General features: G+C 35.8%; 1 protein-coding gene across 7 annotated transcripts in view; it reads right to left on the minus strand.

Moving 5' to 3' along the window:
- MAGI3 (membrane associated guanylate kinase, WW and PDZ domain containing 3) overlaps window positions 1-26,034 on the minus strand; it is a 254,560-nt gene that overhangs the window by 96,454 nt on the left and 132,072 nt on the right. For 5 of the 7 annotated variants that reach the window (XM_082457811.1, XM_082457813.1, XM_082457812.1 and 2 more), the window contains one exon: window positions 4,706-4,822. The exons of 1 other annotated variant lie outside the window; for it this stretch is intronic. In XM_082457811.1, coding sequence (XP_082313937.1) covers window positions 4,706-4,822 — 117 coding nt within the window. Of the gene's footprint in view, window positions 1-4,705; window positions 4,823-5,515; window positions 5,571-26,034 lie in introns of those variants that run through there. One more of the 7 variants, XM_082457815.1, reaches the window with a different exon arrangement.

The raw sequence follows: 26,034 nt of genomic DNA on the forward strand, positions 1-26,034 counted from the left end.
AATCCAGTACCAGTTAGTCCTTCATTACAAAGGTAGAAATGTCTCTGTCTTGTCTCACTATTTGGTTGCTTTTAAAAAGTTCACTGTACTCTTTTTCCTCTCTATGTTTGTTTGACTAGTTTATATTGCTAAGTCTTCAAGTTCACTGATCTTTTCTTTTGCAGTTCCTAATCTGCTGTTAAGCCCATCCAGTGAATTTTTGAAGTTCCACTTAGTTCTTTTTAAAAGTATACATCTTGTTTTCTCTTTATTCTGCTCATATTGTCCTTTAAATCCTTGAGCATATTTATGATAACTTTAAAATTCTTGGTATGGTCATTATCTGTGTCTTTTCTGTTTTTTTTTAATTACTATTCTTTTCTTTAATCAGTTCACTTTTCTTTTGATTATGGGTCACATTTCCTTGTTTTTTTGTATGCCTAGTACTTTTTTATTAGACACTGGACATTGTGAATATTATGTTATTCAGTGTCTAGATTTTGTTGACTTCCTTTAAAGAGTGTGGATTATTCCCTTTTCCCCCCTCCCTCCTTTCCTTTATTTTTACTAACAGTTAAGTTACATGCATATTCACTTGATCCTTTTGGGACTTTTTAAATTTAACTTTGTTAAAATGGGCCTCAAGGAGCTTAACCTATGGTCATTTTAATCCTACTAGTAAGCCATGACCCTTACGGGGTCTCTCCACTCAGTCTGGTTAGAACTCAAATTTCTCTTGGCCCTGTGTAAGCTCTGGTATTGTTAATCTTACAGCTCACAGAGAGTTCTTTGCCCTGCTATGTGAAGTCTCATCCTACACATTCTCAGCTTAGTATTCAGCAATACACCCAAGGAAGAACCTGTGCAGTTTGCCTGAACTCCTTTTCTTCATAGTTCTTTCCTCTCTGACACCCTGTCTTGCAAATTCCAAACACCTCAGACTTCTTGAACTCATATTTCTGTCCCCGCAACTCAGAGTCTGCTAAACTCTGCCTGGGTTCTTCCTTACTGTGCTGTAGCCTCGAAAGTGCCTCCAGGAAGAAAGCTGAGGAAATTACAGGACTCCTTTGTGTGCAGTCTCCTTTCCTCTTCTCTTAGGGATCACAGTTGTGTTTTATCTATAGTGCAATGTCTGACAAGAGTAGAAGTCTCTCCTTCTCTCTTATTAATTTTGTTGTTTAAATTGTCTCAGATTTTGTCAGTGGGCACCCCATCTAGGTGGCTTTTTTTTATGTTCTTCTGATATGTCCCCCAAATTTTTTAAGCATACTTTCTGATACAATTGGATATTCCAAGCTCACCTTGTACTTTCCTTGCCCCAGATGGGGAATCAGAATTTTCTCCAGGAAGATCTGGTATCTTTTTTTTTTAATTTATTTTTTTATAATTAATTTATTTTTATTATTTATTTATTTATTTTTGGCTGCATTGGGTCTTTGTTGCTGTGCATGGGTCTTCTCCAGTTGTGGCGAGTGGGGGCTACTCTTCGTTGTGTTGTGCAGGCTTCTCATTGTGGTGGCTTGTCTTGTTGCAGAGCACGGGCTCTAGGCACGTGGGCTTCGGTAGTTGTGGCTTGCAGGCTCTAGAGCGCAGGCTCAGTAGTTGTGGCACACGGGCTCAGCTGCTCCGCGGCATGTGGGATCTTCCCAGACCAGGGCTTGAACCCATGTCCCCTGCATTGGCTGGCAGATTCTTAACCACTGGACCACCAGGGAAGTCGCAATCTGGCATCTTTTAGTAAAGAATTACATTTAGAGACCAGATGTGGCCATTCAGTTTGCTAACTGCTACTGATGCATCAGGGCTTCTAGATTCTTGGATGTGTTTTGGGCAGTTCAGTTTTAAGTTAGGAGTTCCTGTTAGGATCTGAAACAGCCATAGCTGTTTGGAACCTATGAATTAAAACAAATAAATTGTAGAGCTCCTTTCTAAGGCAAAACCTCACACTGGGGAGAAACTGCAAAACTAGGACAGTAGAAGTAAGTTAAAAAGAAGATCAAGTAAAAGTGGCAGAGGGCAGCAAAAAGTACAAGTACATATTTTTATTACCTTGCTTTAACAAGGAAGGAGGGAGCTCTAGAGTTATGAAACTAAAAATGTTACCCTGAGACACCCCATGCAGGCAAAATACCAAGTTCCTTATAAAGGGATAAAAATCAGATTGTTTTCAGATTTTTTTAAGAGCAATGCTTCATGCCAGAAAACAATTAGATAATTAAGATAGTCTGGGAAAGAAATTACGAGCCAAAAATTTCATATCCATCCAAACAAACTTTAAAGTATAAAGGCCACAGAGAAACTGCTATAATGATCCTGTGAACCTTTCATGGAAATTTAGTAGACAACAAGCTTTAGACAACCAGAATTATTGAAGAAACAACAACATAAGGGTTGGTAGCTTGACTAAATATGTATCTACCCAAAGAATGGAGAATAAATGATGATTATAAAGGGGAGAGTACAGTACATAATGGTTGCTTGCATTGCCAATATAGATACAGATCAAGCATCAAAAAACAGTCAGAATGAGGAAAGCATATGCAAAGCAGAATGAGCTTGCTGATTACCTTATATTCATTGAGAATAAAAAGATATTATTTCAAGTCAGATGATGGGAGAGGGAGAGGTAAGGAGGAAGAAGAAATGACTAGATAATTTTAATATTACTCATAGTAGGAACAAAAACAAAAGGGATGAGAAACAAAGAGTATTATATAAAGGTACAGAGATAACCAGTAGAATAAAGATACAAATCTTCCTAAAAAGAGAGCTCAAATAAAATAGACTACATAGTGAAAGCCTTTTTATATAAAATACTTGTATATGGGTAAAATAGAAAAACATGACAAAACTGGGACTAAAGATATCAATCACATCAACAAATATAAAGTTTCACATTGACTACAAATTAGAAAAACATGACGAAACTGAGACTAAAGATATCGATCAAATCAATAAATATAGTTTCACACTGGCTACAAAGTTCAACACTATTCGTAAAACAAAGAGATTCAGAAAGATAAAAGAATAAAAAGGTGGACAAAGATTTATCAGGCAAATGCAAAGAAAAGAAGGCAGGAATTGCAATTCTGAAATTTGACAAGGTAGATTTATGGGAGGAAATCATAGATAAGTAGTCAGATTTTAAAACAAAATATTTTATACCATGTTAAGGAGTCTAGACTTGTAGTCAACAGGACTTTTTGAAGGATAAACTACAAATGGACAAGAATCAGACGTGCACTTTAAAGATGGACTAGGGCTTCCCTGGTGGCGCAGTGGTTGAGAATCTGCCTGCCGGTGCAGCGGACAAGTGTTCGAGCCCTGGTCTGGGAAGATCCCACATGCCGCGGAGCAACTGGGCCCGTGAGCCACAGCTACTGAGCCTGCGCGTCTGGAGCCTGTGCTCCGCAACAAGAGAGGCCGCGACGGTGAGAGGCCCGCGCACCGCGATGAAGAGTGGCCCCCGCTCGCCGCAACTAGAGAAAGCCCTCGCACAGAAACGAAGACCCAACACAGCCATAAATTAATTAATTAATTAATTAAAAAAAAAAAAAAGATGAACTAGACTGAGGTGACACTGGGGTCAGGGGATACAGTTAGAATGGGACAAGGGGCCACACACTGCTTGAGTACCTACTCTAGACCAAGTGGTTTACATTTATGTTCTCACTTTAATTCTAATAATGATATCAGGTGAGCCTTATGATTCCCATTTTATACATGGAGATTCTGAAGCTTAGGAAGATTAAGTAACCTGCCCAAGTAAATCAACTAATAAAACGCCAGAATCAAGATTTTGAAGTCAGTTTTACTTAGCTCTTTGCAACTACATAATGCTATTTGTTGTTGTTGTGGTTGTTTTTTAAAGTCCAAGTAAGAAAGAGTGAGGGTCTATGGTAGTGCAGAGAGATAGGTATTTAAGAAGCATAATTAGGAAGGTTTGGTGATGAACTGGACATTGTGTGCGATTAAATAACAAGATAAAGAAATCAAGAATTCCAGAGGCCTTATAAAAGCTAGTATCCACAAGGAATTACAAATATACTGAAAAGTAAAACAAACCAGAATGCCCTTTTATTCCCTATTATTGTTTACTGCTTTTATTCTTCCCCAGACCTACACTAGTTAAACCAAGCATACATGATTTGTTATGTGTTAAAAAAAACAATAAAAAGCCAAAACTATCATTACAACAACAATCAGGTCCTATGAAAACTATTAAGACTAGAAGAGATACACCAACATCTAGATAAAAATTCAAAATGGATTACCACAAAGGTGGCACTGCATGCTTCCTCCTTTTTTCCTTTGGGGAAGAGGCAGATTTTAAAATTAGTAGTATCCTAATAATTAATAAAAAATATTTGTTCTCAGTGTACAGGCATTAAGAGCAAAATAGTCTTCTTACTGCATAGGCTTTAGAAATTGATTTATAGGAAAAACATCTAGTTAGCAACATGTACATTTATATTCTTAAAATTTTAAAGTCTAATGACTTTTTAAAAAGTCAAAACATAGAATCTTCTAGTTTTTCTATTTTTAAAACAAAACACTTGAAAGTCCTCTGAAAATTTTTCTCTTTATCCAATTTTTGTTTCATTCCAATGCCCCAACTTAGTCTCCACAGTTTCATATGAGATACTCTACTGAATTATTTCTAGACATTTGATTAGTTAAATAAAGATATTTTGGCTGCATTTCTTTTATTCCATCTCATACTTACATGGAATAGTTCTCAAATAGAGATTATCTCTAATCACTTGCTGCAGTTTGTGGTCAACTGATCCTTTCTGAAACTGAAGACTCAGGTAATGTCGCAAATCTTTATTAATGACTTTGCCTACAAAAAAACCACACAAGACAAAACACATAACTGTTAGATCTCCAGTTAAATATCAATGCTAGTTAATGAATACCCTTAAAACATTTAGCCATAAATAGAAAAAAGAAATCAGAACATTTTATCCAAAACAAGACAACTGTATCAAACTATTATAGGTACTATAATTAAAATACACAACTTTAATACACAATGTAGGCATAATTTTACATGGAAGGAGAGGGAGGACGTATAAGTCACAGAACATGACAAATATCTAAGGTAATTTCATTCAGTCCCATGACTTTAAATACGATCTATACCCTGGTAAGTGCCAAATTCTTATCACATCTCTATCCCTGACCTATCTCCACCAGGCTCCAAACTCATCAAACTCTCTATATATTGCAGATATATTTGGAAGTCAAATAAGCACCTCAAATTTCAGATGACCAGAACAGAACTCTTAATTCTATCCTCTCCCATTATTTTCCTCTCCTCTAGCTTTTCCTGTCTTAGAAAATTACCACCACCAATCCAATAGAACAAACCCCAAACCTAGAAGTCATTCTGAATTTCTCTTCTTTACTTCTATCCCTCAACGCAATTTATTAGCAACTTTTGTCAGTTCTACCTCCAAAACATATCCCATAACTGCCCACTTCCCTCCATTTCCACTGTCACCATCTAAGCTAAGCCACCATCATTTCTCACCTGGAATTCTGTAACAGCCTTCTAATCGGTTTCCCTGCATCCATTCTTGGCTCCTTCCTGCTCTCACCATTCACAAAGAAGCCAGAATGAGATTTTTAAACATAAATCAGATAATTATTACTCTGTTTAGAGCCACAAATGACTTCTTGCTGCTCTTAGAATATAATTCAAACTTCTAAACAGGGCTTAGAAAGCTCTACATGTTTCAGCTCTGGCCATCTCTGACCCAAACTCACTCACCCTTCACCCTCTCAAACTATGTTCCACCCACACTGGCCATCTTTCTCATCTCTAACAGGCCAAATGGGTCCTACTCAGAACCTTCTGCCTATCACTAGATTGAACAGGCATTTTCTGTCCACTTGCTTGACTCCTAGATACAATGTGAATAAATAGGAGTGAAAGGTTTTTTTTTCTTATTTGTGGGGAAAATGGGAGATTAAAAAGAGGGATATTAGGGGTCTCAAAGAAATATTAAGCAGAAAAATAGAGGACTGCAGAAATCTGATCGCAGTGAATTTATAATAAGGGTTGAGCTTAAAATAAACATCAAAGCAATCCAAACACTTTTCATTAGACAAGATTTCAGATAATTAGAAAAGAGCAATGCTAAATCAAAACAGATTATCTTATTGAATAAGAAATGACTAGTTGATTAAAATATACTCTTTATTTTATTTGGAACAGCATAGTTATGACCAGATTAGATAAATCAAAGGTTACTACAGATCAGTTCATTCTTTTAACTATTATTCTGTAACACAGCATTTCTAATCCCTTCTTTTGGTCTTTTCTCACATATATAAATAAACATAACCTATATGAGAGAGTATTAAAATAAGCAGGAAATCAGAGTGCTTCTAAAGTTTAGAGATAACATTCAGATCCTAAACTAATAAACATAAACCAAAAAGTCCCTGTTTTGCATTGTCAAAAATAGATGCTGAGGAAGGGGAGAACCTTGTGATCAAAGAAGAAAACCTGAAAGATATTTACAGGAATAACACAGAACAATGTGTGGTCCCAGAGGCTGCTTCTGCCAGGCATTTCGGGGCCCCACCAACCCAACTCCAATTTAAATGGAATCATATTATTTCATTTTTTATTTACATTATGGAACTTGTTCATTGCTGGGCAGAAGAAAAACCCAATTCATAATCAATACTGTACAGTCTCATTGCTTAGTGAACAAAATCATACCCAATAATGAGTTCATTAAGTATTTTTAAAATTAGATAAGGAGTGTTTCAAATGCACTGTAATAATCAGTATACAAAAGCTTTTGTGGACTGTTACATAGGTGCTTCAAAGTATTAAGTGATGCTTGCAGAAGTTTGGTTAGGGTTTTTGACTAGACAGAGAATGAATCATTTTTTTCTATTTGAAATAAGTTATATAGGCTCCATTATCTAAAAACCTGCTATCCAATGTATTTTCAAAAACAGATTTAATCTGGATAAAGGCTAATGCCTGTTTTATTAAAGAAGACAATCTAAATCAACACTTTTTTAATTCAAGGTTTGTCAAATTTTTCAATTTGAAGCTTTACTATAAAATATGGCATAACTCACAGAGATAACTATACAATGCTAAAAACCCACACTGGATTTTAATGTATAAAAACAACAAGACAAAGCCATAATAAAAATCATAGATCACAGATTACCACATGAGGGGCTCTTTTAAGGGAAAATGAAGGTAAACAACTCAATTCCTGTTTCAAGGGCCCGCGAGACCTTAAGATAAAGAATCATTAAAGCGGAAAGAATTAGATTTAAAGAATAACACCTAGATTTATCAGGACGGGAACTGCACTCTATCTTCACCCTCAACTTCTATGGGGATTCTGGATGCAATGCTGAGATGAACAGTTGCAAAGAAGAGGGTGAAGTACAATTTCATAAATGGGATATTTTATTTAAACTGTGCAACTATTCAAAGAAATCATCACACTTTTCTGAGGTTGGGGACAAAATATTACAAATATCAAAGAAATGTCAACTATAAAAGATTAACAAATTATATGGATTGGCATTCTTTAAGATTAATAATAATTAATAACAGAATATATTGGATATAGCAGTCATCATGGACTTCCTTGCTTCAAGAAGCCAAGAACAACTTTCGTAAGGGGACAGAATATGCTTTCCACTTCGATGTGGTTCCAGGGAATTTATTTAAAAAAAAAAAAAAAAAAAGTACAAATATCCTGAATAGGGAGATGGCTGTGGAATTACCAGAAGGCCAACAGAAACATTAGCTCACAGAGACACCGCTGAGATTATCTATATTATTGAATTGTATATGAACTTCCGGCTTTTGTTTAAGGAGAGTTTCACAGAAACTTGACATTTCAAGAGTATGAAAACATCTACTTGGGGTTAATGCAGTTGTTAAACAAATAAGAAAAAAGATTCTTCATAATTGCATTCTTACCCAGCCAGCCTTTGCTTTTAAGTGTTAAGATTATTCTTTGACTTTTAAGTGATTTATAAATCAAGTTGATTTATGAAACTTAAAAAGAGATCTGTAAATCTTACATATACAGCTCAGGAGGGGAAAAGTCTATAACTGAAATCTCAATCATATGAATAAAATCCAGGCACTCAAGTTTCAATATACAATTCCTCAGTCAAAAGAACTCATAACTCAAATTCATACTTTCTGAGTGTATGCCAATTAATATTCACTACCATTTCTCTTTAAAGAATCAGTGTATAGAGTCACTGGTTATTATTTAGGTAAACACTGTGGCATGCTGGCATAGGTGTGGTCATGCAAGCAGCTGTAAACCAACCCAAATGCCAACATTTCATTGTCTTTTCTGTAAGGGTACTCTAGGAGACTTTGTCAACCACTTGCCAAAGTCAAGATATGACATGTCTTTACTACTGTCTAATCCAGTAGTAATTATACAATCGAAAAAAAAGAAAAAAATAAGGTCAGTTTGGCATGTCTTGTTCTTATACATTCACGTTGATTCGTGGAGACCACCCCTTTCTTTTCTAAACACTTTCAATATTTTATTAGTTTTATTTTTTACAATCTCTTCCAATGTTGTCACAGTTTAAAGTTAGGGAAGTGGATTTGCGTTTTCTCAATCTATGCCTTTTTGGAAACTGGGACATTTGTCTCGCCTCAGTCTCCTGGTACTTCCCATATTCTCCACGATTTCACAAAGAATATCGACAATAACCCTGAGATCATACCTGAGAGTCCCTTTAACTCCTGGGGGGCAATTCAGCTGAGTCATGAAAACTTAATTTCATTTAAAGTGAATGATACTCTTACGATCTCCTTATCTTTTTAAAATTTAATTTCCCTCATTTGAGGTTGTTTGTTTTATCTTTTACTGTTGGAAAAGTAATTCTTCCAGTTCAAGACTACGGAAGCAAAGTAAGAATGGTACAGAACTGATTTCTGCCTGTAAACAGCTACCAATAACATCTTCTCACAGTAAGCCTACCTCTTCCTTCTCACTGCTCTTGCTTCAAACAAAACCTTAAAAGCTCTTTGAGCTCTTTGAAGTATCTAAACTCCTTTTGAGCTTCGGCGGATAGTAAAGGAAATTCTTCAATGTTTATTTCTTACAGTTTACTTAGCACTGTACAAATGTGATTGCGTTCCATCCAATTATCAATCACATACATCTTTTAAAAATCCTGAGCTGCTCAGAACATTCTTTGTACCCATAAGAATTTCGTCACATAACTTTTCTTTTAGAAATCTCTAGTCTTGGAACCACACCTATAGATGCCATAAACTTTAAAAAAAAAAATCTGTTTTCCTCAAAGGCTAAGTACGGGCATAACCATGTCCCACTTTTCATCCTTACTATGATGACTGTAAGATAGCCTGGTGAAGTTCCCCAGCAAACTGTTCAATCTAACTAGTTCAACACAACTGATGTTACTAACTAGTCATTTCCCATTAGACCTAGACTCAGAAGAGCACTGCATTTTATTGCTTCCTCTACATCCTGAGCTCCATGAAACTAGTGAAAAAGATATACATAAGCTTAACTCCAAACTGGCTCCTTGGTTCAAGGCGGGAGTTCCCTAAGACAAAATAAATCAAACTGCAGTCCACTTGTTTGTGAAACTGTAAATGGTATTTGAACAAGACTTTTCTAGATAATCAGTATCTACACATTTCAAAGTAAAATATATTCTAGGGCACAAAAGTTATTTAAAAATATCTTATACAGTTGTTAAACACAAAAGTTTGTCAGCTATCTTAGGACCAAGGCCATGGTTTGTTTTTACAGATTTAGTCCCAGGATCTAGCACACAGAACAAATGAGTCAGCTTAACTTTGTATCTTTAACTGTTCATTTCACCCTCTACATCATCTAATGCAGGAAATTTCAGAATACTCACTTAACTGATACAGTATTCTTGGTCTATACAAAACTTTATTTTAAACTGTTTCTTAATGAAATTAACTTTATTTGGACTCTGTCAAAATGCTACAGTAAATTCTTCATTGACACAGCAAACTCTACGTCTTTAAAAGTAAGTTTTAATTATAGCTTTTATGCCAATTCCTCAAATTCTGTTCATCAGAACACTGATGACTAGGACTGCTATTTTTTTAAATTAATTAATTCATTTATTTATGGCTGTGTTGGGTCTTCATTTCTGTGCGAGGGCTTTCTCTAGTTGTGGCAAGCGGGGGCCACTCTTCATCGCGGTGCGCGGGCCTCTCACTATCGTGGCTTCTTTTGTTGCGGAGCACAGGCGCCAGACGCGCAGGCTCAGTAATTGTGGCTCACGGGCCCAGTTGCTCCGCGGCATGTGGGATTTTCCCAGACCAGGGCTCGAACCCGTGTCCCCTGCATTGGCAGGCAGATTCTCAACCACTGCGCCACCAGGGAAGCCCAGGACTGCTATTTTATAATATTATTATATTGTACATATATGCTATATGTTTTCACTCACTTCTCATGAAAACCTTTAAGGTAGATATTATTATTATTATTCCCATTTTATAGGTAAGGAGCTGACGTATAGAGAGGTTAAGTAACTCGCCCAAGGTTATATCACTGAAAGGAGCAGACCCGGGATCTGAACCCAGTTAATCTGGCTACAGAACCTGCGCTAGAAGTACTGTGCTAGAATACCTCCCTCCCTTCTTCCCTCCTTCCCTCCCTCCTTTCCATGAATTTCTTCTCCTGCTTAAGCTTACAAGAAAACAAGCTTAGAACACCATCTTTCATGAGAGCCCACCCTTCTATGAAAGTCACATCTATCGTGTAAAAAAAGATTTACTGAGTCCTGAGTAGTAGGCTCTTGCGGGTAAAGCAGTGAATGAGAGTGCACCCAACTGAACGAAAAGTCTCACAGGGAAGATGAACACTGAGAAAGAAATTTCAAACTCGAGAGCATTATGAAAGAGAAGCATAGAGCACTGTGGGAATCTATAATCTAGATCCTAAGTCTAGGGAGTCTAGGAAGACGTCACTGAGTAATCACACTGGAGCTGAAACTTGAAGGATAAATAGAAGCCAACTAGACAGAAAAAACAAAAAGTTGGGGGGATTGGTAGAGGGAGTGGTACATGCGAAGGCACTTACTTGAGGTGGGAAAGAACACAGTGCTGACAGGAACTGAGAAAAATCCAGTATAGCTGGTTCTTAGGAAGTGAGGAAGAGTTCACACAAGCTGAGACAAGAGTTCCAAGGGCCAGTGGGTTGAGTAGAACCTTGTGACAATAATTTAAAAGAACTTCAACTAACTCAGGTATGACACCAAGGCCCTTCATAATTGCTATAAGCTAGCAACTATGGATATATTCTTACTGGTCACATCTATATTTCATATTTGTGTTCAAATGCCACCTTGTTATCTCTATTTGGTCTTTTATCTGTAAGAGGATATATTCAAGGTTATAAACTTCGACAATCCCTATCAACATAACTCTTTAAGTATTCCACTCTCATTATAGGCAAGTGGAACCTAATGAATTTTTAAAATAATTTATGTAACTAAATTCTTATTCTGTCCCAAATTTGAAAAGCACTAAATCTTCTGGAATCTCTTGAGCCACTTAGTGTTTAAAGCTGGCCAGTTTTCAGTATTCTTCTGAGTTACAGTGTGAAGAAACACAGACTGAAGCGATCAAGCGGTGTTGCTGTCTTCCGCAGAATCCTGCTGCCACCTCACCAGTCAGGAGAAAGTCTCCTGCTAACAGAGGTCACGTTCTTTTTTTTTTTCCCCCTCAGGCTTTGAAGATATTACTGACATAAAATATATACATAAGTTTAAGGTATGCATGCAACGATTTGATACATATATATATTTGTTAAACAATTACCATAGTAAGGTCAGTTTGTAACCCCATCCTTTCACATAATTACCATTTTATGTATGTGTGGAGATAGCACTTAAGATCTACTCTAACATCTTTCATGTATATAATCTGGTATGACAGTCATCACGCTGTACATTAAAACCCCAGAACTGATCCACCTCAGAGCTGTATGTTTGTACCCTTTGACCAACATCTCCCCATTTCCCCCACACCTAGCCCCTGAAGAAAATGCACCACTCTGCTCTTTAATTCTATGAGAATATGAGTTTCTATTTCTATCTCTATTACATTCCACATGTAAATGAGAAGATACAGTATTTGTCTTTGTCTGCTGGAGGTCACATTCTTTGTCTCTATTACAAATTAGGGCAGTAGTACATATTAAAATGAGTGTCCATTCTCCACTGATTCCTGGAAGCAGCTATCATAAACACATTGGTCAGATTTCATCTACCGCCCTGGGTCCTATTTCACTGGCAGTTTAAGGTCAAGTCTGCTGCTGCACATCTGGTCCTTTCCCAGCACACCCTAGAAATGTTTTCTCCCTCCCTCCTTTCTCTCCGTCTTTTCTTCCTTCCCTCCCTTCCTTGATTATTATTTTTAATGCATTTACCATCAGAAGAACTGGAAGCATAGCTAAAGTAAGAACTCTTTGGTTTAGGTAATCTGAAAAATCCCTGAACTACACCAAACTAAATATACCCATCCCTAAAAGCCTAACACTGTTTACTACATGTAGAATTCAATATTAATGCAGCACTGAAATTGCTTCATTATATTCAAATTATGTGTAAATAAAACCCATTATCATGCTGTCTACTTTTTATTTGAAAGTTTTTTATGGTTTTTATTTGCTTAAATAAAGCAAGTATTTCTGTGTAGAATATATTTGCAAGTAACAATCATTTCTCTAAAAAAATCTGATGCATGGCCAGGAATCCAAGTTATAAATACTATAAAAAGTTGGTGCCCCAGAGAATGCTGTTGTTATCTATATTTGTTCTTACTTCTGAGGCAACTACCCCAGTCCTGCTAACACCCTGCCCTACCCTTCTAACTTCCACACCCAACTCTTTCCCGTGCTGGTTTCAGTTTTGTGTCTACTCCACCTGGAGACCCACAGTGTTGTACACATAAAATACTGTTAAGGCAAAAGGCCTGCACATTGACCACTTGTTCACCTGCTCTTTGAAGCCAACACCCAGGCAGAACTCTAAGTCCACACTGAGGAACTTCTGTTTTCATCTCTCCTCCCCGCTGGTTCTTACTACAAACAATGGGGTACATGTTGGCCTCCCTCACTGGATCTTAAGTCTGTGTGAAGCCAGGAACTACGTTTCGTTCATCTCTGTATCTATCCTCCAAAATACCTAGCATAGCCCTGAGTAAACACTCTCTTAAACACACCAAAATGATACTTGATAATGTGATTGCTATACTGGTAGTTTTATATGGAATTCATCTCTGACAAACATTTTTACTATAATCCTGACAGAAATCGTTTCATTAAACAGCACTGTTAAAATAAGTTTTGATTATAACAATGTGATCAAATGCTCATAAGGTATTTTAAACGAAAAAAGCAGGTCACAAAACAGAATATTCAGTGTGACCCCCAAATTGTAACATATCTGAGGATATGCAAATTTAAAAAATATAAGGGTCATACATAAACTCATACTTAAACATTAGCAATACTTAAAACATTACTGCAGGTATAATTATTGGGTGATTTTTAAAAATTTTTATCTTCATGGTTTTTGTACTTTCAAATTTTCTACAGTGATAATCTATTACTATAATGAGAAAAAACTTTTAAAAACTAGAAACCACATTTTCAAAAACTTTGCCCTTCAAAGGTCGTTCGTGGAAAAGGAAGCCTGACCCAGTGGAGCATTATGACAAAAAACTTGCAAAAGTTCTATGTAAAAGCTGATACTATTTGTCTAGGTTTTCCTTTAATCATTTGTTTTTAATAAGTAGTATTTTCCCCATACTGAGGTTAAATTCCAACCATTTGGCTTTTAACTGAAACTCTCAATTGATAAATAAGCTATAGTATATTAAAATCTACATTTGAAAAGTAAGATGAAAATCACAATTCTAGAAAAGACACAACAAAATCACCACAATTTTCCCTTTAAAAGTCATGCATCAGAAAGAGCAAAGTAAGATGAATCTTCCTAGCAGAAAACAGTAGAAAAAATAAGAAATCATCAAAGGTGGGTCTTTTTCTTTTCAAAGCTTTTATTTGATGGGATCATGTAGATTTAGTTCTTAAAGAAAAACAGTTTTTCTAAAGTGCTATCCTGAGTCTATTTACAATTTTTTCTTTGTGGCACTCACATCAGGAATCATTAGCAAACCTGTCATAATGCCAGATAACCAGTGCTGGATGGCACACCGAAATCTGAATCATAGTATTAATGCTTCATCCTTTTGACAAGAGGGTACAAAGCCATCTATTGTGCCTTGTCATTTTCCCTGAAAACAGAATAACTGGGTTCAGTGGCCTTTGCAAATCAAACTTATATGCTTCAGCAGAATGTCCAGGACTTGAGGTAGAAGATCTGTTATTGATATTTCATTGTAGCAGCTAATAAAAAGATAGCTGAAAGGGAATACAGGTGTGCTTGATTAGAAGTCTGACTGGAAAAAAAAAATGACTATTACAGAATTCAGATTGTATTTTAAGATGCATCATTATGTAAACAATCTCAACCTCTAGGTTCAGGCAGTAGGCTGATATAATTAACCACTATTAAAAAAAGGAATTTAATAGCTTCTTTTTCTCTGATATCTTTTAAAAATAGAAATTTATCCCAATCCTTAGAAATTTTCCAAAGTAGATAGTTTAATGGTTCTAAAAACTATATTACACATCAAAAGTGATCTGACTCCAGAGAGAGCCAACATTCATTAAAAAATAATTTATTTCCCATTTTCATTTCTAATCTCTATGTTTCATCAGGAACATATTTAAAAGGATTTCTTTATCATCCGTACAAAAAATGTCAAAATTTCAAAGAAACATTTTTAGAGATAAATGGCCATTTCTATGTATATCGCCCTATTCAGATTCCTCCACTAAAAAACATTTCCCCCCCAGTCACCTCAACTATAAGGCTGAGTGAATCAGGACCTTTCAGAAAATGTCAACATAAATGAAAGTGTCAGAAGATCTCCAGTCTCCCATTTCCCATTAAAGGGTCTTAACAAACAAAAGAATACTGGAAAAAAAGAAAAAAAGAAAAAAAAAAGAAGGAGGGATGGGAGGAGGAAGGGTGAGATGGAAGGAAGGAAGAAAGGGAGGGAGGGAGGGAAGAAGGAAGGAATCTGTACCCTTAAACTAAACCAATAGCAAGGAAAGAATCTATTTCAAAAGACAACGGGAATTTCTATAAATTCCAATATCAATTAGTGAGAACCAAGAAACTACAAAGTAAGAACCACAACCAAGGGTACCAAATGGCCTTACCAGCTTGATAGTCTGAATTTAGGTTTAAGAACTGAAAGGGAGTCTTCTGGGCAACATGACAATATAAGTCACTTTTACAAAAGGCTCTCTAATACAGAACAAAATGAGGAGAAATAATCAAATATAGAAGGAAAAAAAGAGTTAATCTCTGTCCATTCAAATACCAACTCCAAAGAATACAAAACAATTTAGACTACACTGAGAAAATGCCCGAAGCTGACATACAACACCCTAGCTCATAAGCATAGCACATTTTGCAGACTCTGAGTACAAAATATTGATACATGTTGAATGTATATGTTGACCTACAAAACAAAAGGTATATAAGTTGCTGTTCCCAATCCCTAGGAGCAGGAGATAGAAGCATTCAGACAGAAATAGTGACAAAACTCCCAAAAAGTAGCTGGCCTTGGCACTAACCCCCTACACCTCCTCGGACATCAGAAAAACTAACCAGAGGCTATATGCCTCTACATCAAGCTGGAGAGTTTATGTGCTAATGGTAACAGTAAGTGGTACCCAGGCAAAAAGGAAAAGTAGTCAAGAAAGAGCATTAATGGGTTTAAGCAAGGTAACAAGATTAGACTGGTACATTAAAAAGTTAACATCTCTGTGTGTAGAATAAACAGAGGAGGGAGCCAAGAATAGCTATGGGGCGTGAAGTTAAAATGTGAGGGCCACTGTCCAGGTGAGAGATGATTTAGATCAGTAATGGGAATGGAGGAGCAGATGGATTTGAGATTCACTGTATATGCCCATATATGTGTAAAGTTTTTCAATACCAAACACTGTCCTTACAAGAGGAAGTTGTCTTATATTTGAACCTTACAAAGTCTCAGATTACAGAATGATTTATAAATTATTTTATTTTGAAAAAATACAAAGTACTGTCTGAAGAAAGCATGTTAGCCTGAACCAACAACTGTTTAAGAGATAATCTGACACAATTGCTGGGGAGACGTGACAGGGGGGAGCAAATAAAATGAGAAGATTTAGTAATTCTTCCTTGGGGTACTATTTCACAACTGCATATGGCAGATGTCACTGTCAAGCAATCTTTCAATGATCGGTTGTTTGTTTGTTTGTTTGTTTAAGGGAAGAGGTGCCTTTTTCTTTTTAATTTTTTATTTTTTGGCCGTGCCGCGCAACTTGTGGGATCTTAGTTCCCCAACCAGGGATTGAACCCAGGCCCTCAGCAGTGAAAGTGCAGAGTCCTAACCACTCGACCACCAGGGAATTCCCTCAATGATCACTTTTGGAAAAAAGCAATTCAGTCCATACTTAGGTTATGAGATCATAAATATATGTCAACAACAAAAGTGAAGGGAAAAATTTTTGCTCTAATTTTACTTGTGGCTAGGACAGCACTATACACAGATTTTAAAACTACAATATCTCAAACAATTTAGATGGAAGAGAGGAGGAGGTGAACTGGGAAATTGTGTTAGGTAACTCATTCCAGTGTTGACAAAATACCAAAGGTGTAAGTTGAAGAGTTTGCACAAACTTTTTACAAGAAATAGTGGGAAAAGCAGTATTTCTAAATTTCATTTTAAACATATATGTAATTAAATTAAATCTTAGAGGTAGAAATCTGATTTTATCCCTAAAAGTTTACATTCATACTGCCTAATCAAAAGGATATGTATTTTTTTTAAGTGTCTTTTAAAAAACTGTGGGATAGCTTAAGCTTAACTACAGGGCCTCCTCATATTTGGATATTCATGAAATTGTGAATAGAATCCATTAGCCTTAGTAATATATTTGACAGGAAGATTCAGGGGAAAAGAGACAACAGAAAAGATCGCTCCAGGCTTCTAACTTGAATAACCAGGAACTTTAAGTTCCATTTGAAGAAAAAACATTGAAAGGGGAAGAAATGGACTTCCCTGGTGGCACGGTTGGCAGGTTAAGGATCCACCTGCCAATGCAGGGGACACGGGTTCGAGCCCTTGTCCGTGAAGATCCCACATGCCGCGGAGCAACTAAGCCCGTGCGCCACAACTATTGAGCCTGTGTTCTAGAGCCCGCAAGCCACAACTACTGAGCGCACGTGCTGCAACTACTGAAGCTCACACGCCTAGAGCCCGTGCTCCACGACAAGAGAAGCCACGGCAATGAGAAGCCCACGCACCGCAGCAAAGAGTAGCCCCTGCTCGCCGCAATTAGAGAAAGCCCGCACGCAGCAATGAAGACCCAACACAGCCAAAAAAATAAATTAATTTTAAAAAATTTTTAAAAAGAAAGGGGAAGAAAGAAGTTTGGGAATTGAGGCAGAAAATCAGGTTAAGGTTTGGGGTATGTTATTTGAGATGCTAGTGAAACAGATACCATGTGAAAATATCAAGAGATCTGAATTTAGAGCTGTAAATTGGGAGTCTTTAGCTCACAACAAAAATCTGGCCTTGGTAGGGATGTGGGGCGATGTAAGTTGGAACAACTTTTCTGAAAGGCATTATGGCAATATCTATCAACATATACTTGCATGTCCTCTGGCAGAAGAGCTCTACTGAAGTTATTTTCACACAAAAATGTAAAAAAACATAAAAGATGAATGTTTATCACAGCATTATTTATAAGGAATTTAAATGTCCAACTATAGGTAACTGGTAAGTAAATTATAAATGAAGAAATATATCTTCAATTACTGAGGTATGATGGAGTTTAAACATGTTGTTGAGTAAAACAGAGGGAGTTGTAGAAGGGAGCATTTAGTGCAAGATGTCATTTATGAAATTGGTACACTTTTCTTACATGTATTTATGCAAAAATATATTCTAAAATATGCTTACCTCTGAGTGGCAAGATGTTGAAGTATTTTACCCTCAGCTTTGTAATTTTCTATATTGTTTGAGAGGCTAAAGACAATAGCAACAAAAGCATACCATTTTTTAGAACTCTATAAAGCTTTTTTATTTTCCTTTTTCTCAAGTGTTTAAGAATGAGAGCACATAAGTAAAGGAGCTGTTACAGTGGAGGATTACTGGACTGAATGTCAATATTATGACATAGTATGAGTGTGTTTCATGTTTGGTAATTGCAATCATTGTTGCTTTTGTTGTGGTCATCCATGTACAATGCTTGGTGTCAGTCTATTTATCTCTTGTAAAAATAAAATAAAGTGTGTGTGTGTGAAAAAAAAAAAAAAAAAAAAAAAGAATGAGAGCACAAAAATCTTAGAGGTAAACAAACAAAAAAACAAAAACAAAAAAAACAGGAGAGGAAGACCACCCTGACTGTACAACTGGCTTTCAGACTTCAGGGCTGCATAACTAGGAACATATTGTCAAAACTGGAGCACCACCCCAGGCTTGAGACGGAACAATTAGGCTAGAGAAGTCAGTCCTGGTTGACCTAAGCCTGTAATTTGATTAATGAAATGAATAGTGACTGAGTGTTTAACAGGTCACTCAACAGAACTGGTTCCTGAACCCTGACCCAGGGATAATGTGATTTAGGACAAGTTACTGTAAGACCACATCTTAAGGATTAGTAAATTACGTACATGAAAACACAGGCTGGAAAAAAGCAATTAAGTAGCCTGACTCCACTAAAAATATTTCCCGTGAAAAAGAAAAAAGAATAGAAAGACTATATGATAGAGGTCAGCCTCTCCCTTAAAGAATATAAAACCAAAAGACAGAAGGATAATAATACAAAACATCAGGCACTGCGCTAGTGTTGAAGCTACAAAAACCACAATATAGTACCTGCCCTGGTGTTAGGGTGTCACAGACAAGTATAAGCAAATAACTACTAAAACCAGTGAAAAAGCATGTACAAGGTGCAGGAGAGTATGTAGCTAAGAGAAAATAATCGTGTTTAGTGGGGAAAGCAGTGCATCTAGGCTGGGAGTATGGATGGGGAGCATGGGATCAGGAGCTCGGTAGGTGTTCCAGGCAAGGGGAAGAGAAGGCACAGTGGCAGGGTGGTGGTGGATTATAAGACTAGAGAGAGATGCAGGAAGCTCAGGTAACAGAAGGTTTTACTTATGTCACTGAAGGGTTAGAATATGACTCTAGCGAAGAAGTGACTAAAACTTTTACCAGGGGAATGACATAGCCAGACTTCTGTTTCAGATGGATCATTCTGGCAACACTGTGGACTATGAAGACAAGGAAAACAGCTGGAGGATACCAAGACCAGCACAGAATAAATTTAGCCACAAATCCATTAATACTGGCAGTAGAAGCAGTAATAGAAGAATCAATGCAGCAGAAAATTGGATTGGTGAAATAGGAGGCAACTCAAGAAGCATACACTGATAATAAGAAATTAACCAAGACAGGAAGTGAATGCTCACAGATTTGCAGAGTGCTGTAATCCAATCTTCAAATGATAGAGGAGTCCTTGAAGGAAAAAAGAGAATGAACTAAACAATTAATAAACAAGGAACGCAGTTGAAGAAAGCTGAAAATGTTTAAAGGAATGAAATTGGAAATTGAAAGGTCTACCATGTCTCAAAAAAAAAAAAAAAAAAAAGATGGAAAAGAAAAACAACAGCATCATAAAAACACAAATTTAAATTCTGTAGGTTTTGGGGTGGAGGTGCAACCTCTAAGTTTCCCAAAAGAAAGACTAGATATTATTTAAAGAGTCAAAATCAAGAGAGATTAAGATGATAACTCCATGGTAAAAGACATGAGGTGCTATCATCTGTGCTCCATCTGCTTGACGACAAAAAGTCTTTTCAGAGTTGTGGTGGTTTAAAAAAAATTTTTGTTTCCTCTATCTTTTCTTCAGCAAACAATGGAAGGAGTAATCCAGAGCTCTATGACTGAAGCTAAAGAAAGCCTTGTAATTTAGAGCTGCTGTAGGCAAATACTATATAATATTGTTACTGTGAAAAATTAAACAGGTGACACATGAGAAAGAAATAAGAGACACAGGCAAGGTAACAAGACCAACAGATACAGAAAGCAGGCACAATCCAAACTACCTTATTTTTCACGGTGGAAAGTCAGAAATTACTGCCTCACGGAGAAATATAAATTAATCACAATTAGGTTGGAAAAAGTTTGTGGTAAGTTCAAGACTAACATCAATTCTTTGTAGCTCCTCAAAAACATACACCTTCACATATTATATGATTATATCACCTTGTTACTGATATTATGAGGCACTTTTTTTTTTTAACATCTTAATTGGAGTATAATTGCTTTTCAATGGTGTGTTAGTTTCTGCTGTATAACAAAGTGAATCAGCTATACGTATACATATATCCCATATCACCCCCATGTGACCCTCTAGGCGGTCACAAAGCACTGAGCTGACCTCCCTGTGCTATGCGGCTGCTTCCCACTAGCTATCTATTTTACATTTGGTAGTGTATATATGCCTATGCCACTCTTTATGAGGTACTTTTATAATACACAGTTAGGATTAAACTCTCAAGAAAAAATATGATTCATTTTGTACCTTAACCTCAATAAACTTCATATAATACTTTGTTAAATTTTAAATCTAAAATTAAAACCAAAAAATTAAAAAAAAAAATTAAAACCACAGAGCACGTTTGCTGCTTTTAAGAAGACTATCCTGGGGGCTTCCCTGGTGGCGCAGTGGTTGAGAATCTGCCTGCTAATGCAGGGGACACGGGTTCGAGCCCTGGTCTGGGAAGATCCCACATGCCGCGGAGCAACTGGGCCCGTGAGCCACAATTACTGAGCCTGCGGGTCTGGAGCCTGTGCTCCACAACAAAAGAGGCCACGATAGTGAGAGGCCCGCGCACCGCAATGAAGAGTGGCCCCCGCTCGCCACAACTAGAGAAAGCCCTCGCACAGAAACGAAGACCCAACACAGCCATAGATTAAAAAAAAAAAAAAAAAAAAAAAGACTATCCTACTTAAAAGAGGGACTAGTAGATGACAAAAAGTACCATTAAAAAGTATTCTTAGTTATCAAGGGCTTTTAAAGAGTCAGATGTGAGGATTTTAGACAAGATCTTAAAAAATAAGATAAATTGGCAAAAAATTAAACACTTGCTAGTGATAAGATCATGGGTTACTATGTCTTATCTTAAGTTTTTTCTTAAATGTTGTTACTATTTTTACAATTCAAAACAAAACTAGAAAACTCCCAAACACAAAAACATAGGTATATTTTGTTTATAAATATAAAGACAAAGATATACATATTAATACTGACTGAAAGGGAATCTGCAGACATGGAAATAAAGTTTAATGTTCAGTTCTATTTCTGGGCAGCTGTGTATATTTATAATATAAAAATTTAATAAAAAACTGAGATACAAAATGATTCATAGTTGACTCTACAAAAATGACATACTGTACATAATTTTTCTTACAAAGTATGAATGATCTTTAAGCAGTAAGGGTATATTTATGTGATAATAATTTTAATTAAATTACCTAGTCAATTCAGTGAAGAACCAATTTAACTGATTTTATTTGTTAAGTTAATGATTACTAATTGTTTGGGTTATAATTATATATCTGTCATTGAACAATGGTATATTATAAAATTTAAAATAACAACTCTTACTTTATAGCAGAGGTTTAAAAAAATGTTGTAAGAACAGAATTCCACCTTCAAAGAAATTTTACGAGGAATTCAGACGTACAAAAATAGATAAACTGCTGAGTCCAATTTGAAAAACATTGCTTCACCAGTCATAGATTTATCAGATTAATACATAGGAGGTTGTTTTAGTTCCTCAATATGGCTGCAATATGCATCAGACACCTCAAAGGGGGAAACAGGGATTTCTGTTAATATGTTATATATTAAGGCTTCCCAAAAGCATAGTCAATTTAGTCAGCGATAGTGCCCTGCTTTCTCCTTTTTCTTTTTCCAAGACAACTTTTGTTAAAATGTAACTTCTTCTTTTACAAATTGAAAAGGGAGGAGGAAAAACCACTACGAAAAACTGGCAAAAATTAACGACTAGACAGTTCACAGAAAAAGAAAGGCAATGACCTGTAAACACAGAAAAAGATATTCAACTTCACTCATAATCATAGATACCTCTTCTCACCCATCAGACTAATGAAACATTCAACACTGTTGGTGAGGTTGTGAAGAAACAGGCATTTGTATAAACTGTTGGTGGGTGCAGTAGTATACCAAGAGGGGGGGTGATGTAAACAGACCATGCCAGGTGCCCACAATAAGGAAATACACTGTCCATAGAGAATTTATGAACTAAAACTAAAGCTTGATCTGCTCCTTACCATCATGTAATGGCAATTTTTCTAAATGTCAGCAATAAAATGCTCTCTGAAAAAAATCTCTCATTGTTCCAAATTCCAAATAATTGTTGCGGTTGTTGTTGAGTTTTAATAACACGTATGTAAGCTTCAAATTTGACACTTTTATTACTTATTTCTTAAACACTGAACTATACATGGAAGTTAATTTGGAGAACTCCCAGTTTGGCCCCTGATATACATGGACTCAGTTCTACACATTAATTTCAGAAGTTAAGTCTGTAATGTTTTGAAATGGTTCAAACTCCATTTGAGCACACTTTGTCTCTAGCCCCTGTGTTATACTGCATACTCCTGCATTTAAGCAATAGATTCAAAATAAACAATGACAGCTGTATGCTATTTCTCTTTTCTAGGTTATCTTTTTTTCTGGTGGGAAGTTTTAGATGAGTTAATCAGACACAAAAGTACTTGCAGAAAGCCAGAATTAGCCTTGAACAATGACCAGTAAAACACAAAGCTTTAAAAACAGTTATTTAAAGAACAATGCACGGAAACTGTGGTTAAGGTCATTAACTATACAACAATAAAACATAAGGAAATGGACACTTACATAGAAAAAAGGATCAAATTTTGAAGAAAGCTAGGAGAGACAACAAAAGATGCTGCTCTTACATTACTAGAAGAAACCAAAAGGGCAATGTTTATTTGAATGCCTGGTTATTAACTAGCAGATCAAATAGTGTTCCTGTTCACTATCATTCCATCATTTTCTCTTGATTTTGTAGAAAAAGAAAAACTTCAGGAGTTTTTTTTATTTTTAACCAAATATAATAAAAATTCAAGATGAATTTTCTGGTGGAGATATTTTAGCAAACATTTTCTGTAATGTACTCTTTATTTTAAAATTTATTTCTACTTGTATGATTGTCTATTCAAATGTTCAATAAAAGGAAATATTTAATGTATATATTTTGTTTCTATCATTATTATATTTTATTTCATGGTCATTTCTGAAAATAATTTTACCATATAAAAGAGGAATGTACTAAAAAAAATTACCTGCTCTAGGCTCAAATACACTAGCTATGTCCCTGTGGGGTATAAAATGATACAAACAGTGTGGAAGAAAAAATGGGGACAGTTATATAATAACAAACATAAACAGTGGGAGGCAAAACCAGAAATTAATAAAAATAGTTACCTATGATGGACGTGGTGAAAGGACTGAGGTAAGGGGTAGACAGAGAAAATCTAAACAAAAGTATACTTTTTAATACACTTTGACTTTTGAACCATACAAGTGTTTTATATATTCAAGAGACTAAAACTAAATTAAAAAATCTAAATCTTAACATTGAAAACAAATGGAAATAAATGAACTTAACTGACTATCAAATTGGTAATATAACCACATGAAGACAAAAAAATATTTCAAGTCACTTTTGAACATAGTCCTCTGACTAGCATCCTTACTGGGATATATTCTAAGGATAATAAAGACTGCAAAGAAATCTTAAACTTCACATAATGGTTGCGATATTAATATTAGTTTTTATAATTTTGAACCTATTTTATTTGCACTATAGGATAAAACAAATAGGTAATTATGTAAATGTTATTAGAAACCAAGATGTTCAATAGAAGGCAAAAGCTACAATTTTAAAATTGTAGTGCTAAATTTGTATAGATATCAACATGAAGCCATAACTTAAAAATATATATGCATATATAAACATAGTTAGAATAAATATGTGTATATATACACATCCTAATTATATCCACTAGAGGCAATGACATTCCAACAGTAATGAACATCTCTAATGCTTGTATCTTGCTTTCTAAATCCCTTTCTCCATCAAAAGGAACCAAGGCTTCTTGGAGAAATGACTAGTTCCAGATCTGGGACAGGGAAAATATAAGTGAGCCTAGGTCATTATGTTTTTCTAGAAAGTAAGGGAAAAAATAATGAAGGGCTTTCAAAAGGGCACTAAAGCCAACTTTGAGAGTCTCTCACCAGCCATTTGAGAGAATTTAAGCATTAAAAAGAATAACAGTTATAACTGATTATAACAAACTGAATAAACAAAAATCTGTGAGTCCATAATACTGCTCTAAAAAGAGAGAGAAAAAAGGGATTTCATCTGTAACCAGTGGAGGGGACTATAACACCAAACTTCCTGTCCTCAAAATTTCTCATTAAAAGTAAAGAATTAAGCATTTATCCTGCCTTTTGGGGAAAGAACTGTTGTTTATCTCCAGCAGAAGAGCAAAAGTTCTTTACCTAAGAATGCCAGCTAATAGGTACAGAAAGAATGATAGAATTATCAATGAAATAATTACTCACAGATTACTTGCTAATTTAAATGGGAAAATTATATTACATAGAAAAGATCAAACTTAGTACTGCTAACAGTGTGACAATCTGACATCCTCCGATACAATACAGTATGAAGTATACAGTACCACCTATGACATATTCTTGCCAAAAATTTTTGTCTGATTACACCAAGCCTTTAGACCTACTTTCCAGTTTACAGGAATTACAAAGAATAAAGGAACGAGATAAATGATGCTATGAGGAAACAATCAGACAAATATAGAATTTAGAACATTCTGGTTTCTTAAAAAAGTAAATGTTCCCCTCCAAAAAAAAAAAAAGTTCTAGAATAAAAGAGACTAAAGAGGTATAACACCCAAAGGTAACACGTGAACCTTGACTGGATTCTTTTTAGGAAGGAAAAAAAAAAAAAAACAAATCTATAAAACATTGAGATAATCGGCTAATCTCAATATGGCCTGAATAGTAAGTGATGTTAAGAAATTATTGTTAATTTTCTTACGTGTGATAATGGTATTGAAAGGTATAATATTACAAGGTATAATAGGAAATACATGCTAAATATCAGGAATGAAGTATCATAAAGTTTGCAACTTACTCTGAAATGGTTTGGCTAAACGTCTACATTCACTCAAAGGTGAGTACTGAATCTAGGTGACGGTAACATTACATGGGTATCCATTACCCTATTCCTTTCAAGTTTTTTTGTAGGTTTGAAAATTTTCATAACAAAAAGTTGAAAACATAGAGAATTCTTTAGTAAACACAGTATTAACTAATCCTAGCAATATGTACTTCAATAGGGCACATAATTCACAAAAAGACATAAAAACAAATTCTCTGTTTTCTGTCACTGTGCCCATTAGGAGTCAATCTCGTATCTTTTATTTCCCTCAGTCAGAAGCAAAACAGCAGTCAGAAACATCTTCCTTACCTTAGCAAATCAACTTCTCTACAGTTCTAGATTTTCTCAACAGAGGAAGAACTTTCTTCCGCCGGACTGCCACTTCACCTCAGCTCAAAGTCCTCTGAAGCCCAAGTTAATGTAAATGAAGTTGTACTGAATGCTGAAAGCCTTTTAAACCCTCCACTTGGCACCAAGTTTTACACCTTGGCTTTAGGCCTAAATAATACATTCTTAAAGAAAACACGGTCTTTACGCCCTTTCCTCCCTACTTACCGTGCTCCTCACTGAGGTGCTCTCATCCACGCCCACAAC

Source organism: Balaenoptera physalus, assembly GCF_965194825.1.
Source record: "Balaenoptera physalus genome assembly, chromosome: 1".
NCBI lineage: Eukaryota > Metazoa > Chordata > Mammalia > Artiodactyla > Balaenopteridae > Balaenoptera > Balaenoptera physalus.